At 42.6% G+C, this 16,790-nt stretch overlaps 1 protein-coding gene across 1 annotated transcript in view; it reads left to right on the top strand.

The window, feature by feature from the left end:
- Positions 1 to 5,810: 5,810 nt before the first annotated feature.
- The window catches only part of LOC144691420 (paladin-like), a 144,798-nt gene continuing 133,818 nt past the window's right edge, over positions 5,811 to 16,790 (top strand). Inside the window, exon 1 of the mRNA XM_078559507.1 lies at positions 5,811 to 5,977. Coding sequence (XP_078415633.1) covers positions 5,811 to 5,977 — 167 coding nt within the window. The remainder of the gene's footprint in view (positions 5,978 to 16,790) is intronic.

Below are 16,790 nucleotides of genomic sequence, written 5' to 3'. Positions count from 1 at the left end.
GGCAGATGTGCGAGAGATGGGCCGGACACGGTTGAGGGGATTGTCAATCAGAGTGGGTGGGGAACCTTGGTTAAGGAAGAAAGTGGACAATCTATCACCAGAAATGGAAACGGAGAGGTCAAGGAAGGGAAGGGAAGTGTCAGAAATGGACCATGTGAAGGTGATAGAAGGGTGGAAATTGGAATCAAAGTTGATAAATTTTTCCAGGTCCAAACAAGAGCATGAAATGGCACCGAAACAGCCAAAAAAAGAGTTGTGGGAGGGGGCCTGAATAGGACTGGATCAAGGAATGTTCCACATACCCCATAAAGAGACAGGCATAACTGGGGCCCATGCGGGTACCCATAGCCATACCTCTATTTGGCGGAAGTGAGACAAATTTAAGGAGCAATTGTGCAGTGAGAGAACAAGTTCAACCAGACGTAGGAGAGTGGTGGTGGACGGGGATTGCTCTGGCCTCTGTTCAAGGAAGAAGCGGAAAGCCCTCAGACCATCCTGATGAGGGATCGAGGTATAGAGGGATTGGATGTCCCTGGTGAAGAGGAGGCGGTTAGGGCCAGGGAACCGGAAATTGTTGATATAACATAGGGCATCAGAGGAATTGCAGTTGTAGGTGGGAAGAGACTGGACAAGGGGAGAGAGAATGGAGTCAAGGTAGGAAGAAATGAGCAGGAACAGGCTGACATGATCAGTCTACTGGGACAGTCCTGTTTGTGGATTTTGGGAAGGAGGTAGAAGCGGGCTATCCGGGATTGGGAGAGTATGAGGTTGGAAGCTGTGGAGGGAAGATCTCCAGAGGAGATGAGGTCAGTGACAGTCCTAGAAACAATGGCTTGGTTTTTGGTGGTGGGGTCATGGTCCAGGGGAGGTAGGAAGAAGTGTCTGAGAGTTGGCGCTCAGGCCTTACCACTACCATTAACACTCTCTTTGCCTTTTTGTCCATGACATCTTTGTCAATCTCTCCTTAGCCCCCACCTATCGCTGGCCTTCTACCTTGCTTCTCCTGCTCCAGCCCCTTAAACAGTATAAATTTCATCACATTACTACTTCTTTTTAGCTCTGAAGAAGGGTCATATGGACTCGAAATGTTAACTCTGTTTCTTTTCACAGATGCTGTCAAACCTGCTGAGTTTTTACAGCATATTCTGTTTTTATCTCAGATTTCCAGCATCTGCAGTATTTTGCTTTTATCTTAGGGAAGCTTTAAAATGTTGAGGTGTGTATTTTTTCAATAATGATGTGAGCAGGTGCAGCAGTGAGCCCTGCCCTCACATAGCAATGGACAGAACTCCCACCATGCCATATTCATGGTGCTAGAATAGGGCAAGAAGAAATTTTGGACTTATATTTGTCACAATTGTACTAGCTGATCAGTCATTCCCAGGTTGTCTATTGCATAGATTGTTTGATGTCCCTCGAGGGGGAGCAAACGGTGTCCACTGGCATGAGTGCAGATTGCACCTTCCGTAAATCCTGTGGACACAGTGATCATCATCAACCCTGAGACCAAATTTTAATCAAATTGATAAGTTCCATTTAATTTAAAAAATACGGTTTATTGGTTGTGCCCCTTTAAGGTGGCACATGTTACCTCTTAATGATGATGCTGACATCAGTCACTAATCCACAAATGGAACTTACAATCGATGCAACCTCTTTTTTATATCTTCCAGTAATTGTGCATGATGTGGCATTGTTGGGAATTAATGTAACTAGCACGAAACTACTCTACATTTGACACCAATTATTCTGCACATTTTTCATCAAGAATGAGCTACAGATGTATATTAATGATCAGACTATAATGTGTAATGTTCCACAAGTTGCAGAAACTGCTAGCATTTAAAAAAAAATGATCTTAAACCCTTGGGTGCTATGACATGCAAGAAAGAATCAAGTAATTCAAGATAGGAAAAAAACTACTTAATTTTTGTCACGCTCAGGATGTTTAGAGTATGACAGCAGGTGGTCTTATGAGTTAATTCCTCTGCTTAGTACTTTCTATTTATCGGAGTGTGATGGTGCCAAGCGATCATTAGCAACTTTTCTATCAAAGCCTGCAGCTGTGTCTTGACAGGACCTTAGGTACTGTAATCAATCAGTATATGTGTATAACTCTTCTGTCCAGCTGAATAGAGGAAGAATTGGCCATACGTGAGACAAATGTTTTCAATGGTATTCAGCTGACTGAAGATTTAGACAGTTTTATCGGTTGACATAAGTACATGCGGATAAAAACAAAAAGCTAAAAGCTACTGCGGATGCTGGAAATCCAAAACAAAAACAGAATTACCTGGAAAAACTCAGCAAGTCTGGCAGCATCGGCGGAGAAGAAATCAGTTAACGTTTCGAGCCTTCATGGCTCTTCGGCAGAACTGCAGCATAGTTTCAACAAGGGAGAAATATAAATTGGTTTAAGGTGGGTGGGGCGGGGGGGGGGGAAGAGACACATTGAGGGTGTGGTGTGAGCAGATAATGAAAAGATGTCACAGACAAAGGGGTCAAAGAGGTGTTGAAGGTGGTGGTCTTTGTCTGAGAAAAGTGCTAATTAAGAATGGAAAACAGGATATTCAAAGTACAGCTCTAGTGGGGGTGGGGTGGAAAGACTAAAGGTTTTAGTTCTAGATTTAAAAATAATGGAAATAGGTGGGGGAAGAAGAATCTATATAAATTATTGAAAAAAAAGCGGGTGGGGGGGGAAAAAAAAAACGGGGTGGGGATGGGGGGAGGGGGAGTTTAAGATCTAAAGTTGTTGAATTCAATATTCAGCCCAGAGGGCTGTAAAGTGCCTAGTCGGAAGATGAGGTGCTGTTCCTCCAGTACATGCGGTACTGACAAGGCAGTACATTTATAAATTATTGGATCAAAGTCTCTGGTTATAAAGATGGATATGTATTTGTCCTTTACATACTTTATGTGTCTTTACCTCTGCTCTTTTGCTACCAGCTCTAATCCTTGTGCCTCTACTTCTATCCCAAGTGCTAGCTCTTTCCCTTGTGCCTCTAATTCGATCTCTTCTGCCTCCACCTCTAGTCTCATGTACCTCCACCTCTAGTCCCATGTACCTTCAGCTCTAGTCCCAGGTGCCCATAGCTCTAGTTCGGTGTGCCTCTAGCCCAATATCTTCTGTTTCTAGTTCCAATCTTTGTGTTTGGTTCTGTACCACCTTATGCCACTATTTTAAGCCACATGCCTTAAGCTGTTCATATCAGTGCCTCTAGCTCTAGTCCTGGTACCATTTCAAACCTTAACTTTATTTTTCTCTCCATGAATGTTGCCTGCTCTGTTGAGTATTTCCAGGATTTTCTATTCTTACTGCTATTCTTCGTGGTAGCAAACAGTTTCACCATGGAGGGCATGGAATGCAGTTGCTTCCTAATCTGAAGGCTAGCAACATGCACATTCCAGCAGGGGTCACCAGGCACAATCAGAAGTGCAAATACTTGTTGAAATTTTCTCTCCCCAGACCAAAGACATTGCGATCAAAATGCAGAAATGTTGTTTAGATTACTGTCTCAGCTGAGATCAGATTTCTCAGCAGAGACCAAGGAACAAGCCATGGGATTTTTTGGTCAGTAAGCCTAAAGACCAAACCATGTATTCCACACACTCACAAACCATTTAGGAAAAGCATCATTTTTCTGATTGAGAACAATAATAGAGTAACATTAGGAACTGGAGTAAGCCATTTAGCCCTTTGGGCCTGCTCCACTATTCAATTAGTTGCACCTTAACTCCATTTTCTCACCTTTGTTCAATAACCTTTGATAGTCATGCCTAACAAAAATCTAGGCAGATAAGTTTTTTCACAGCCATTTGAGGAGGAGAATTACAGATTTCTACTGAACTTTGTGCAAAAAAAATCCTGATTTTTTCCCCTGAATAGCCTAGTTCTCATTTTACGGTTATGTCACCTTGTGCTTTACTTTTGAAGCAGAAGAAATAGTTTTGCCATATCTACCATTCAAGGGAATGCAAGGCAATTTTGTTCAACTTGTGCTCATGATTTAACCCAGGAAGTCGTGATTTCATTTAGTCAATCTACTCTGCACTCCCTCCAGGGCTAATATATCCTTCCTGAGGTGCGATGCCCAATACTGAACACAGTACTCCAAATGAGGTCTGACCAAAGCTCTATAGAACTGATTTAGCAGAGCCCCCTTGAAATAAAGGACAACATTCCATTTGTCTTTTAGAAGGTGAGAGAGAGACTTTGGATGGGAACGTAGGGCTGAATCTTCGGCTTGGCGAGTGGGGGCAGGGCCTGCTCACCGAGGCATAAAATGACGCATGGTGATGTTGGGTGTGCGTCCCGATGTCACGGCGCGTCATTCAGACTTTCAGTTCAGCAGACGCGCACCCGAGTCGGCTGCGCACCTTCCGAACTGTCAAAGGCCTATTAAGGCAACTTAACTCTTAATTAAAGTAATTAATGGAGCTGCCCGTCCAACCTTAAGGTTGGCGGGCAGGCGAAGAGCCCAGGCGGCCTTCGCATTTTTCATGGAATCTCATCCACGGGCGGGATGAGGTTTCATGAATGACTTTAAATTTTGACCAAAAATTTTTATTGAAATTAATGCACATGTCCCAGCTCATGTGACAGTTTCACATGAGGGGACATGTCATAAAAATTCTCGCCACTTTATTGAACTTTTTGGACTTAAAACTAATCTTCCTGAGGCACAGAGGTGCCTCGGGGAGATTTCTGCGCTGTTTTGCGTGCATGTGCAAAAGAGCGCACTCCCGCTCAGGCAACCACATCCCCACCCCCCCTCCCCCCCACCCCCCAGCTCGCACAGGGAGCACTCAGCGCTTCCGGGTGCGCGTCACGATGGGCAGGCCTTAATTGGTCCACCCACGTAAAATGGCAGCGCGGACCCGATTGGGGGTGCCGAATGGGTCTGCGCCCACCTGCGCCTGCTCCCGCCCAGCCTGTCCGACAAGCAGAAAATTCTGTCCATAGTTTGCAATGTGCTAAACTATTATTTAAGGCTTTTAAACTCGTAGGGATGAGGGCTTATTTGCAGTTGTACCTAAACAATTCAGGGAAACGACTCCGAAGTGATCCCTAGTTGGAAAAATGGAAGTAGCAAAATGAATGAACCCACTAGAAGTTCTGGGTTTCACTAAAATTAAGCTATTTTGATAGCAGCAAGTAGGGGCATCTCTTAGACTGCCAGAAGGTCTAGGGGAATACATTTAAAAGCCAAATTTTCAGCAAATTAACAGTTCAGGCATGGATCATTAGTCTTTTTCAAATGGATGTCACTAGCTCAACCTTTGACCTAAGTTCTTGCGACAAAGATAAGAAAAATGAAACAAGCTGATGATGAAGAGGCCACAGGTTCTACCCCCAACCCTTTCATTTTCAGTGGAAGTAAATTTTTCAACAGTCCTAGAAGGGAAAATTTATATGCATCTATATATAAATCTATCTATCTATATATTATATATATGTATGCATATTTATATATATCTGTATATATGACAATATATGGTATTGTGGTAAAACAAAACTATTTACAAGTAGGCTGTTGAGTTTGTCCCATGTGTGAAGGGACCTACAGAACTTGCTGCTGTGTCACTCAGATCTATTCTTTCCTTACTGCGTGACAAATTCTGCGCCAGGCACCCAGCCATAAAATATTTTCTATTAAAAGCCAACTGTATGTTCATTTGTTTTAATTAATACTTTGGGTTGAACTTAAAGATATTAACTACTTATGTAGTAGAGAAGCTGAATGTTATTGTTTAATTTCAGGACCGAAAGTGATCATTATTAAACTGTTTTGTTTAGCTACTAATTGACCATGGGCACCACTGCCAGCGCCAACAAGCAAGCTGCACCAGCAGCCCAAGTGCAATGTGACAGGGATACCAAACCATCTGGAGTTGACAGTCATTCTGAAGATATCAACACTGCTGCAGGCTTGGCAAAATCCATCATCACCAATAAAGTAGCACCCGTTGTAATTACGTAAGTAACAGCAGTCAGAGGTAGGACACTGCTGTTGTGAAGGCTTAATGACCAAATTAATATTTTACCCTGGTTCAGTCCTGTATCATCCCTGTCTCCTTTCCACAGCACCTTTCCATGTAAGCGTAGGAGATGTAACACCTGTCCTCTCTTCTCACCATCCCAAATATTCCTTCCAGGTGAAGCAGCGATTTACATGCACTTCTTTTACTTTAGTCTGCTGCATTCGATGCTCACAGTAGGGTCTCCTCTAATTGCGGAGACCAAACACAGATTGGGTGACTGCTTTATGGAACACCTCCTCTCAGTTCGCAAGCACGACCACAAGCTTCCAGTGGCTTGCCATTTTAATTCTTCACCTTGCTCTCTGTCATCTCTGTTCTCAGCCTGCTGCAGCATTCCAGTGAGGCTCAACATAAGCTCAAGGAACCTCATCTTTTGATTAGGCATGTTAGAATTTTCTAGACTCAATATTGAGTTCAACAATTTCAGACCTAATCCCTCAGCTGCATTGCCCCCACAAATCATTTTTGTCTCATTTTCTTTGCAGATTTCGTTCTTAACCTTGTCTTTCTTGTTTTTGCTTTTGGACGGCAGCTGTTCCTAATTCTGCCATTTACACCTCCTCTAAACACATCTTTTTTTTCTTTAAATGTTCCATTACAACCACCCTTTGGCTATTTCAATCAATACTTTTGCCAGTTAATGTCTCCTGTCTTCTGCCCTATCGCAGATCCTCCCTTTTGTCTTTTTTCCACTCTCCCATATTCATCCCCTTAAAAACTATTACACTTCTAACTTTTCCCAGTCCTGCTAAAAGGTCATGACTGGAAATGTTAACTCTGTTTCTCTCTCCATGGATGCTGCCAGACCACCTGATGAGTTCCAGCATTTTCTGTTTTTATTTCAGATTTCCAGCAGCTGCAGTATTTTGCATTTATAGCATATATAATATTTCCGAGGCTGGGCAAATATGGATATTGAGAAGGTATTACATAATTAAACTTGTCCATTCCAGATTTCAATGTGAAAGGAGTCATTTTTAATTTAGATATATACAATTTTAAAGGGTGACAAGCACATTAAAGTCCATAATCAAGTGAACCCTTTCAGTGCGAAAATGTTCTTCACCATTAATGGGGGTCAGGAGGGGAGGGGGCAGGGGGTGTATGGGCTACCTCTCAGATTTCAGATACATCTTTTCTTCTAAGAATAATTAGCTAGATTAATATGGGCACATAGGAACAAGATTAGGCTATTCAGCTCCTTGAGCATGTCCACCATTCAATTAGATCACAGCTGGTCTGTATCTTAATTGCATCTAGCCACTTCAGTTCTGTTACCCCCAGTACCCTTGCATAACAAAAATCAGTGTTGAAATTTTCAATTAGTTGGCCTCAACAGCTTTTTGGGGGAGTGATTAATATTAAAAAGTACTTCTTGATATGGCCTAGCTCTGTTTAAAATTTGTCCTTACTTCCTCTACCAGAAGTAAGAGCTTCTCTCTATCTACTATATCCACTTGTTTAATTATCTTAAACAATTCAACTAGATCACCTCTTAATCCATTCGCAAGGGGATACATGCCTAGCCTGTGCAATGGGTTGCTGTGTACTGGAAAGGATGATGGACGTTGATGCAGTATTAATTTTTAAAAGGGAATTGGATAAGTATTTGAAGAAAAAAAAGTTGCAGAGATCTGGGGAAAGATCAGGGAGTAAGACAAATTGGATAACTCTTTCAAAGAGTTAGCATTGGCATGATGGGGTGAATGGCCTCCTTCTGCATTATTTCTGTGATCCTATGAAACTGTCCTTACAAATTCAACCTTTAAGGTCTGCGCTAAATCTAGTATGGGGTAAATTAACAGTGTGAAGTAAATTAGTACAGTATGGGAAAAATGAAGAGGGTATGGACTACATTAATAAAATATAGGATAAATTAACACAGTGTGAGCTAGATTAACAGAATAAGGAGTAAGTGAACACAGAATGGGGTATATTATCATCATAAGATTAGCACTAACAAAATATTGGGTAAATTAACACTGTAGGGCAGATTAACACAGTGTAGGATAAATTAGCACAGTACAGAGTAAATTAGTGCTGTAAGAGGTAGATCACCACAGCATGGGGCGAATGAACACAGTATAAGGTAAATTGAAGAGCAAAAGGAAACATAGCACCTCTGGTGACCTCAGAACAGCCCAAAGCCAATATACGTAGGATTAATGATCTAGATTAACAGTATTTTTTTTATTCATTCATGAGATGTGGGTATCGCTGACTAGGCCAGCATTTATTACCCATCCCTAATTGCCCTTGAGAAGGTGGTGGTGAGCTGCCTTCTTGAACCGCTGCAGTCCATCTGCTGTCGGTACATCCACAGTGCTGTTAGGACGGGAGTTCCAGGATTTTGACCCAGTGACAGTGAAGGAACAGCAATATATTCCCAAGTCAGGATGGTGAGTGACTTGGAGGGGAACTTCCAGGTGGTGGTGTTCCCACGTGTCTGCTGCCCTTGTCCTTCTGGATGGTAGCAGTCATGGATTTTGAAGGTGCTGTCTAAGGAGCTTTGGTGAGTTCCTGCTGTGCATCTTGTAGATGGAACACTCTGCTGCTACTGTGCGTCTGTGGTGGAAGGCGTGAATGTTTGTGGAAGGGGTGCCAATCAAGTGGGCTGCTTTGTCCTGGATAGTGTCAAGCTTCTTGAGTGTTGTTGGAGCTGCACTCATCCAGGCAAGTGGAGAGTATTCCATCACACTCCTGACTTGTGCCTTGTAGATGGTGGACAGGCTTTGGGGAGTGAGGAGGTGAGTTACTTCTCCTGATGTTGTAAATTAACACAACATGGGTGGAATTAATAAAGTATGGGTTAAATTATCATGGTATAGGGTGAATTAGCACCATGTGGACAATATTAACACAAATTAACATATTAACATTAATACAGTATTGGAAAATTAACATATTTTGATCTTGATTAACACAGTATGGACAAGATTAACATATGAGCTGGATTAAAATAACCATAGACTAGCTCAATGCAATGATACAGTATTGGTTATATTAACATATGAATGAACATACGAATTAGGGCAGGAGTAGGCCACTCCGCCCCTTGAGCTTGCACCGCCATTCAATAAGATCATGGCTAATCTGAATGTGACCTCAACCTACATTCCTGCTACCCCTGATAACCTTTCGCCCCCTTGTTAATCAAGAATCTATTTAGCTCTGCCTTAAAAATATTCAAAGACTCAGCTTCCACCACATTTTGAGGAAGAGAGTTCCAAAGTCTCACAACCCTCAGAAAAAAAATTCTCCTCTTCTCTGTCTTAAATGAACGACCCCTTATTTTTAAACAGTGACCCCTAGTTCTAGATTATCTCACAAGAGGAAACATTTCCTCCACATCCACTCTGTCAAGATCCCTCAGGACCTTAAAGATTTCATTTAAGTCGCCTTTTACTCTTCTAAATTCCAGTGGATACAAGCCCAACCTGTCCCATCTTTCCTCATAAGACAACCCGCCCATTACTGGTATTAGTCTAGTAAACCTTCTCTGAACTGCTTCTAACGCAGTAAGTAAGGAAACCAATACTGTACACAATACGCCAGATGTGGTCTCACCAATGCCCTGTACAACTGAAGCATAATCTCCCCACTTTTGTAATCAATTCCCCTCCCAATAAATGATAACATTCTATTAGCTTACCTAATTACCTGCTGTACCTGTATACTAACCTTTTCTGATTCAGGCACGAAGACACCCAGATCCCTTTGAATCTCAGAGCTCTGCAATCTCTCACCATTTCCTTTTTATTCTTCCTGCCAAAATGGACAACCTCATATTTTTCCACATTATACTCCATTTGCCAAATCATTGCCCACTCATTTAATCTGTTTATGTCCCATTGTAGCCTCCTGATGTCCTCTTCATAATTTAGTTTCCTACCTATCTTTTGTGTTGTCAGCAAATTTAGCAACCATTCCTTCAGTCCCTTCATCCAAGTCAATTAGATAAATTGTAAAAAGTTGAGGCCCCAGCACTGATCCCTGTGGCACACCACACATCACATCCTGCCAACCATTTATGCCAACTCTCTGCTTCCTATTAGCTAGCCAATCTTATATCCATGCCAATATGTTACCCCCTATACCATGACCTTTTATTTTCTGCAATAACCTTTGATGTGGCACTTTATCAAATGCCTTCTGGAAATCTAAGTATAGTACATCCATCAGTTCCCCTTTATCCACAGCACATATAATTCCTTCAAAGAACTCCAATAAGATAAGGCAAAAGATAAGGCTGAAGCATTTGCTACAATCTTCAGCCAGAAGTGCCAAGTGGATGATCCATCTTGGCCTCCTCCGGAGGTCCCCAGCATCACAGATGCCAGTCTTCAGCCAATTTGAGTCACGCTATGTGATATCTAGGAACAGCTGAAGGCACTGGATACTGCAAAGGCAATGGGCCCTGACAATATCCTGGCAATAGTACTGGAGACTTGAGCTCCAGAACTTGCCACGCTCCCAGCCACGCTATTCCAGAATAGCACAACACTGGCATCTCTTTGGCAATGTGGAAAATTGTCCGGGTATGTCCTATGCACAAAAAGCAGGACAAAACCAACCCAGCCAATTACTGCCCATCAGTCTACTCTTGATCATCAGTAAAGTAATGGAAGGGGTCATCAACAGTGCTATCAAGCGACACTTAGCAATAACCTGCTCAGTGATGCCCAGTTTGGTTTCCGCCAAGGCAACTCAGCTCCTGACCTCTTTACAGCCTTGATTTAAACATGGACAAAAGAGCTGAACTCCCGAGGTGAGGTGAGAATGACTGCCCTTGACATCAAGGCCGCATTTAACTGAGTGTGGCATCAAGGAGCTCTAGCAAAACTGGAGTCAATGGGAATCGGGGGGGGGGGGAATTCTCTGCTGGTTGGAGTCATTGCTAGCATAAAGGAAGATGTTTCTGGTTGTTGGAGGTCAGTCACCTCAGCTCCAGGACATCACTGCAGGAGTTCCTCAGTGTAGTGTCCTCGGCCCAACCATCTTCAACTGTTTAATCAATGACCTTCCTTCCATCATAAGGTCAGAAGTGAGGATGTTTGCTGATGATTGCACAATGTTCAGCACCATTCACAATTCCTCAGATACTGAAGCCATCCATGTCCAAATGCAGCAAGACCTGGACAATATCCAGGCTTGGGTTGACAAGTGGCAAGTAACATTCACGCCACACAAGTGCCAGGCAATGACCATCTCCAACAAGAGATAATTGAACCATTGCTCCTTGATGTTCAATGGCATTACCATCAGTGAATCTCCCACTGTCATCATCCTGGGGGTCACCATTGACCAGAAACTGAACTGGACCAGCCACATAAATACTGTGGCTACAAGAGCAGGTCAGAAGCTAGGAATCATGTGATGAGTAACTAACCTCCTGACTCTCCAAAGCCAGCCCACCATCTACAAGGCATAAGTCAGGAGTGTGAGGGAATACTCCCTACTTGCCTGGATGAGCGCAGCCTCCACAACACCCAAGAAGCTTGACTCTGTCCAGGACAAAGCAGCCCGCTTAATTGGCACCACATCCACAAACATTCACTCCCTCCACCACCGACGCACAATAGCAGCAGTATGTACCATCTACAAGATGCACTGCAAGAATTTACCAAGGCTCCTTCGACAGCACTTTCCAAACTCACGACCATGCCGTCTAGAAGGATAAGGGCAGCAGATAGATGGGAACACCACCACCTGTAAGCTCCCCTTCAAGTCACTCACCATCCTGACTTGGAAATATATTGCCATTCCTTCATTGTCGCTGGGTCAAAATCCTGGAACTCCCTTCCTAACAGCACTGTTGGTGTACCTACACCACCTGAACTGCAGCGGTTCAAGAAGGCAGCTCACTACCACCTTCTCAAGGGCAACTAGGGATGGGCAATAAATGCTGGCCCAGCTAGCGAAGCCCACATCCCATGAATGAATAAAAAGAAAATTGGTTGAACATGATTTCCCTGTTACAAAACCATGTTAACTCTGCCTGCTTGCCTTGAATTTTTTGAAGTGCCCTGCTATAACACCTTTAATAATAGCTTTTAATATTTTCCCTATGACAGATGGTAGGCTAACTGGCCTATTGTTTCCTGCTTTCTATCTCCCTCCCTTTTTGAATAAAGGAATTATATTTGTTATTTTCCAATCTAATGGCTTCCTTCCCCCGAATCTAGGGAATTTTGGAAAATTAAAAACAATGTATCAACTATCTCACTAGCCACTTCTTTCAAGACCTCAGGGTGAACTCCTCCGGACCTGGGGATTTGTCAGCCGCAGCCCCAATAATTTGCTCAAAACCACTTCCCTGATGATTGCAATTTTCCCGAGTTCCTTCCTCCCTTCCATTTCCTGATTTACAGCTATTTCTGGGATGGTACTTACGTCCTCTATAGTGAAGACTGAAGCAAAATATCTGTTTAATTCATCCACTATCTCCCTACTTTCCATTATCAATTTCCCAGATGCCCTTTCTATAGGACCAACGCTCACATTGTTAACCTTGTCTTATTTAAATATCTATAGAAACTCTTATTATCCGTCTTTATATTACTGGCTAGCTTTCTCTTGTGCTTTAATTTTTCCCTCCTTATTAATTTTTTGTCATTCTTTGCTGTTCTTTACATCCTTTCCAATCTTCTGACCTGCCACCCGTCTTTGCGTAATTATATGCTTTTTCTTTAAGTTTGATACTGTCTTTAACTTTTTCAGTTAGTCACGGATGATGGGCCTTCCCCTTGGAATTTTTCTTTTTCATTGGAATGTATATATTCTGAGTATTCAGAAATATCCCTTTAAAAGTCTGTCACTGAATTTCTATTGACATATCCCTTAATCTCATTTGCCAGTGTACTTTAGCTAGCTCTGCTTTCATGCCCTCATAATTGCCCTTAGTTAAGTTTAAAATACTAATCTTGGACGCACTCGTTTCTTCCTCAAAATGAATGTAAAATTCAACATATTATGATTGCTGCAACCTAGGGTGCCTCCACTAGGAGGTTATCAATTAATCCTATCTTGTTGCTCAATACTAGGTCTAGTATAGCCTGCTCTCTAGTTGGCTCCAGAATGTGCTGTTCTAAGAAACTATCCCAAAAACATTCTATGAGCTCCTCATCTACATTATCTTTGCCCATCAGATTTTTCCAGTCTATGTGTAGATTAAAATCCCCCATGATTATTGCTGTACCTTTGGCAAGCTCCCATTATCTCTTCTTTCATACTCTGTCCTACTGTGCAGTTACAATTTGAGGGCCTGTACACCACACTCATGAGTGACTTCTTACCTTTATCATTCCCCATCTCCATCTAAACCACTTCTACATCCTGGTTTCCTGAACTTAGGTCATCCCTCTCTAGTGCAATAATAGCATCATTAATTGACAGAACCACCTCTCCAGCTTTTCCTAACCTCCTAACTTCTGAACCCTCTCTACTTCCCTAGTTAGGCAGCTTGCAAGGATACGAGCCCCAGCACGGTTCAGGTGTAGGCCGTTCCAATGATACAGATCCCACTTTCCCCAATACTGGTGCCAGTGCCCCATAAACGGGAACTCACCTCTCCCACATCAGTCCTTGAGCCGAGCATTAATTTCTCTAATTTTATTTGTCCTATGCCAATTTGCACGTGGCTCAGGTAATAATCCAGAAATTATTACCTTTAAGGTTCTGCTTCTTAATTTGGTGCCTAGCTCCTCATACTGACTATGTAGAGCCTCCTTCCTCATCCTGCCTATGTCATTGGTACCTATATGGACCACGACCACTGGACCCTTCCACTCCCTCTGCAAGTTCCTCTCCAGCCCTGAGCATATGTCTCGAATCTGGCACTGGACAGGAAACAAAACCAATTGGACTTTCGCTCTTTGCTGCAGAGAACAATGTCAATCCCCCTCACTATACTGTCCCCTACTACCACTACATTCCTTTTTGCTCCCCCCACTTGGATGGCTTCCTGTACCACGGTGCCATGCTCAGTTTGCTCATCGACCCTGCAGCCCCCACTCTCATCCAAACAAGCTGAGAGAACCTCAAACCTGTTGGACAATTGCAAAGGCTCACACTCTTGCACTCCTGCAGTAACTGGAAAGTACTGTGTAAGCAGGCTGAGTTCTTTCTTTCTTGTTGTTTAGACATGGTAAACTCACCGTAGGAGCTGAGTAGTTAATTAGCTAACTGGTTGAATCTGGTTACTGTAGCCCCCCTGTTCAGTTTACTATAAATTCAGGGTTCTTTAGTGCAGCCTTGGCAAACCCCTTACCTGCCTCACTTGCAGTCACACCCTCTTGTTGTTGGCTTGACCAAATTAGAAGACCCTATCCTAAGTGATGTGACTGCCTCCTGGTATAAAGCATCCAGGTAACTTTCCCCCCCCCTGATGTGTTGGAGGTGTCAGCTGTGGCTCAGTCCATAGCACCCTCACCTTTGAATCAGAGGGTTGTGGGTTCATGTCCCACTCCTGGAAAACCAAGAACTGTGATTGTACTCGAAAGAAGTTGCAATCTGTGACTGTTGGTAGCTTGAAAGAGTTCCCTGATGTGTTGCAGAGTCTGCAGCTCAGCCTCTAGCTCAATGACTCTGAGCTGAAGCTCCTCAAGCTGCAAACATTTACTGTAAACGTGTTTCCCCCGGATCACAATGTTATCCAGGAGATCCCACGTGCTGCAGCCTTGACACATCACCTGTCCTGGCAGCCTTAATGTGTTTTAACTAATTATTTAATTATATTAATCACTTATTTATGTTGCCTTCTTATATATTTTATTAATTTTACCAACAAATTGTGTACTATTTTAAACTTTTGGGATGGAATAGAACTTACCCACTTAACAGATGCTTATAAAATAGTTAGCTCCTTTCCCTGTAATAGATAACGAACCAATTTCTACGGGGTGAGAAAGATAGAAAGTGGAAACCAGCAACTCCTTCTCCCAGCTCCCCTCTCACCAAACTCCAAGTCTTCACTCAGTTGGTCGGCTGCACTCCGAATGTATAATAAACTGAATTGGGGGGGCTACAGTAACCAGATTCAACCAGTTAGCTAATTAACTACTCAGTTCCTACGGTGAGTTTACCATGTCTAAACTGCAAGAAAGAAAGAACTTAGTCTGCTTACACAGTACTTTCTAGTTACTGCTAATTACATGCTAGATTAGATTTTAAGAGAAAAATTAACACTTAAAACGCCCCCTCTCACCAACTCCAAGTCTTCAAGCTGTTAGTCAGCTGCACTCCAAGTGCAGGTACAGCAAGCAATTGGGAAGGCAAAAGGTAGGTAGCCTTTATTGAAATTGGATAAAAGCAAAATATTGTGAATGCTGGAAATCTGAAACAAAAACAAAATCAAAAATTGCTGGAAAAACTCAGCAGGTCTGACAGCATCTGTGGAGGGGAAGACAGAGTTAACGTTTCGAGTCCGTATGATTCTTCATCAGAAGATGTTCTGATTAAGAGTCATACGGACTCGAAACGTTAACTCTGTCTTCCTCTCCACAGATGCTGTCAGACCTGCTGAGTTTTTCCAGCAATTTTTGTTTTTGTTTATTGAAATAGGGTTGGACTATAAGAGTAAGAATGTTTTGTTGCAGTTACATAGAGCTTTGGTGATATCACTCTTGGAGTTCTACGTAGAGCTTTGTCCTCCTTACCTAGGAAAAGAGATATTGCTTTAGAGGGGGTGCAAAAAAGGGTCACTCAGTTGATTCCTGGGATGAGAAGGCCGTCTTATGGGGTGAGAGTAGGAAGGGGCTATATTCTCTGGAGTTTAGAAAAATGAGATGTAATCTCATTGACAAGTGAAAACTCTTAAAGGGTTTGACAGACTAGATGCCAAGAGGCTGCTTCCCCTGGCTGGAGAGCCCAGAATTAGGGCTTACAGTCCCAGCATAAGGAGTCAGCCTCAGAGGACCAGGATGAGAAAACATTTCTTCTGTCAGTGAGCTGGGAATTTGTGGGCTGTTGGTGCTCGGTCAATGAGTATATTCAAACTGAGATCTTTGGGCACTCAGGAAATCCAGGGATAAGGGGTGGGCAGGAAAGTGGTGTTAGGGTAGAAGATCAGCTATAATCAATAGTGGAGCAGGCTCAATGGGTCATAAGGCCTATGCCCGCTCCTATTTCTTCTGTTTCTTATGAACTAGATTAACGCAGTACAATTTACTTTTTCCGTATATTTACTGCGGAATAAATATCTTTTTATCCTTGTTCATTTATTTATTTTGAACCCATTTAGCCTTGAGGGCTTTCACTCATTCTACTGCAGTCATTAATTTTATTTGGCATCTCTTTGACTGGGCAGCGCCTGGTGCTCTTGTGAGTCGCTTTGCCTGCAATAGCAACAATGACTTCAATTAATTTATTATGAAACAGTTTGAGAGGTCTGGAGAAGATAATAAGGTGCTGTCATAACTTTGTTCTTATCAAAGTGAGGGATGGTGCTGGGAGATAAAAATATTTTGACTGTTGCTGTTCATTAACAACACCATGAGCTCTCCACACCAGATGTGTTACTAGTGATATACTTACACTGGAATTTGTAATGTTGATCTCTTGTCAAGAACATAGGTAATGTGATTCATGAAGGTTCAGCTAGCTCTGTAACCGTGGATTTGTCATATTGATGAATTTAATGCAATTCTACATGGCAGTTTTGTAACTAGGAAGACTTTTTTGTTTCAGCTGAAAGTTGGAAGGATACTGGACACCAATGCCTAGCATTTGTTGGGAATACTCAACAGGCA

This window comes from Cetorhinus maximus, chromosome 2 (assembly GCF_964194155.1).
Source record: "Cetorhinus maximus chromosome 2, sCetMax3.hap1.1, whole genome shotgun sequence".
NCBI classification, from domain to species: Eukaryota; Metazoa; Chordata; class Chondrichthyes; order Lamniformes; family Cetorhinidae; genus Cetorhinus; species Cetorhinus maximus.
This window is presented reverse-complemented; position numbering and strand designations above follow the sequence as displayed.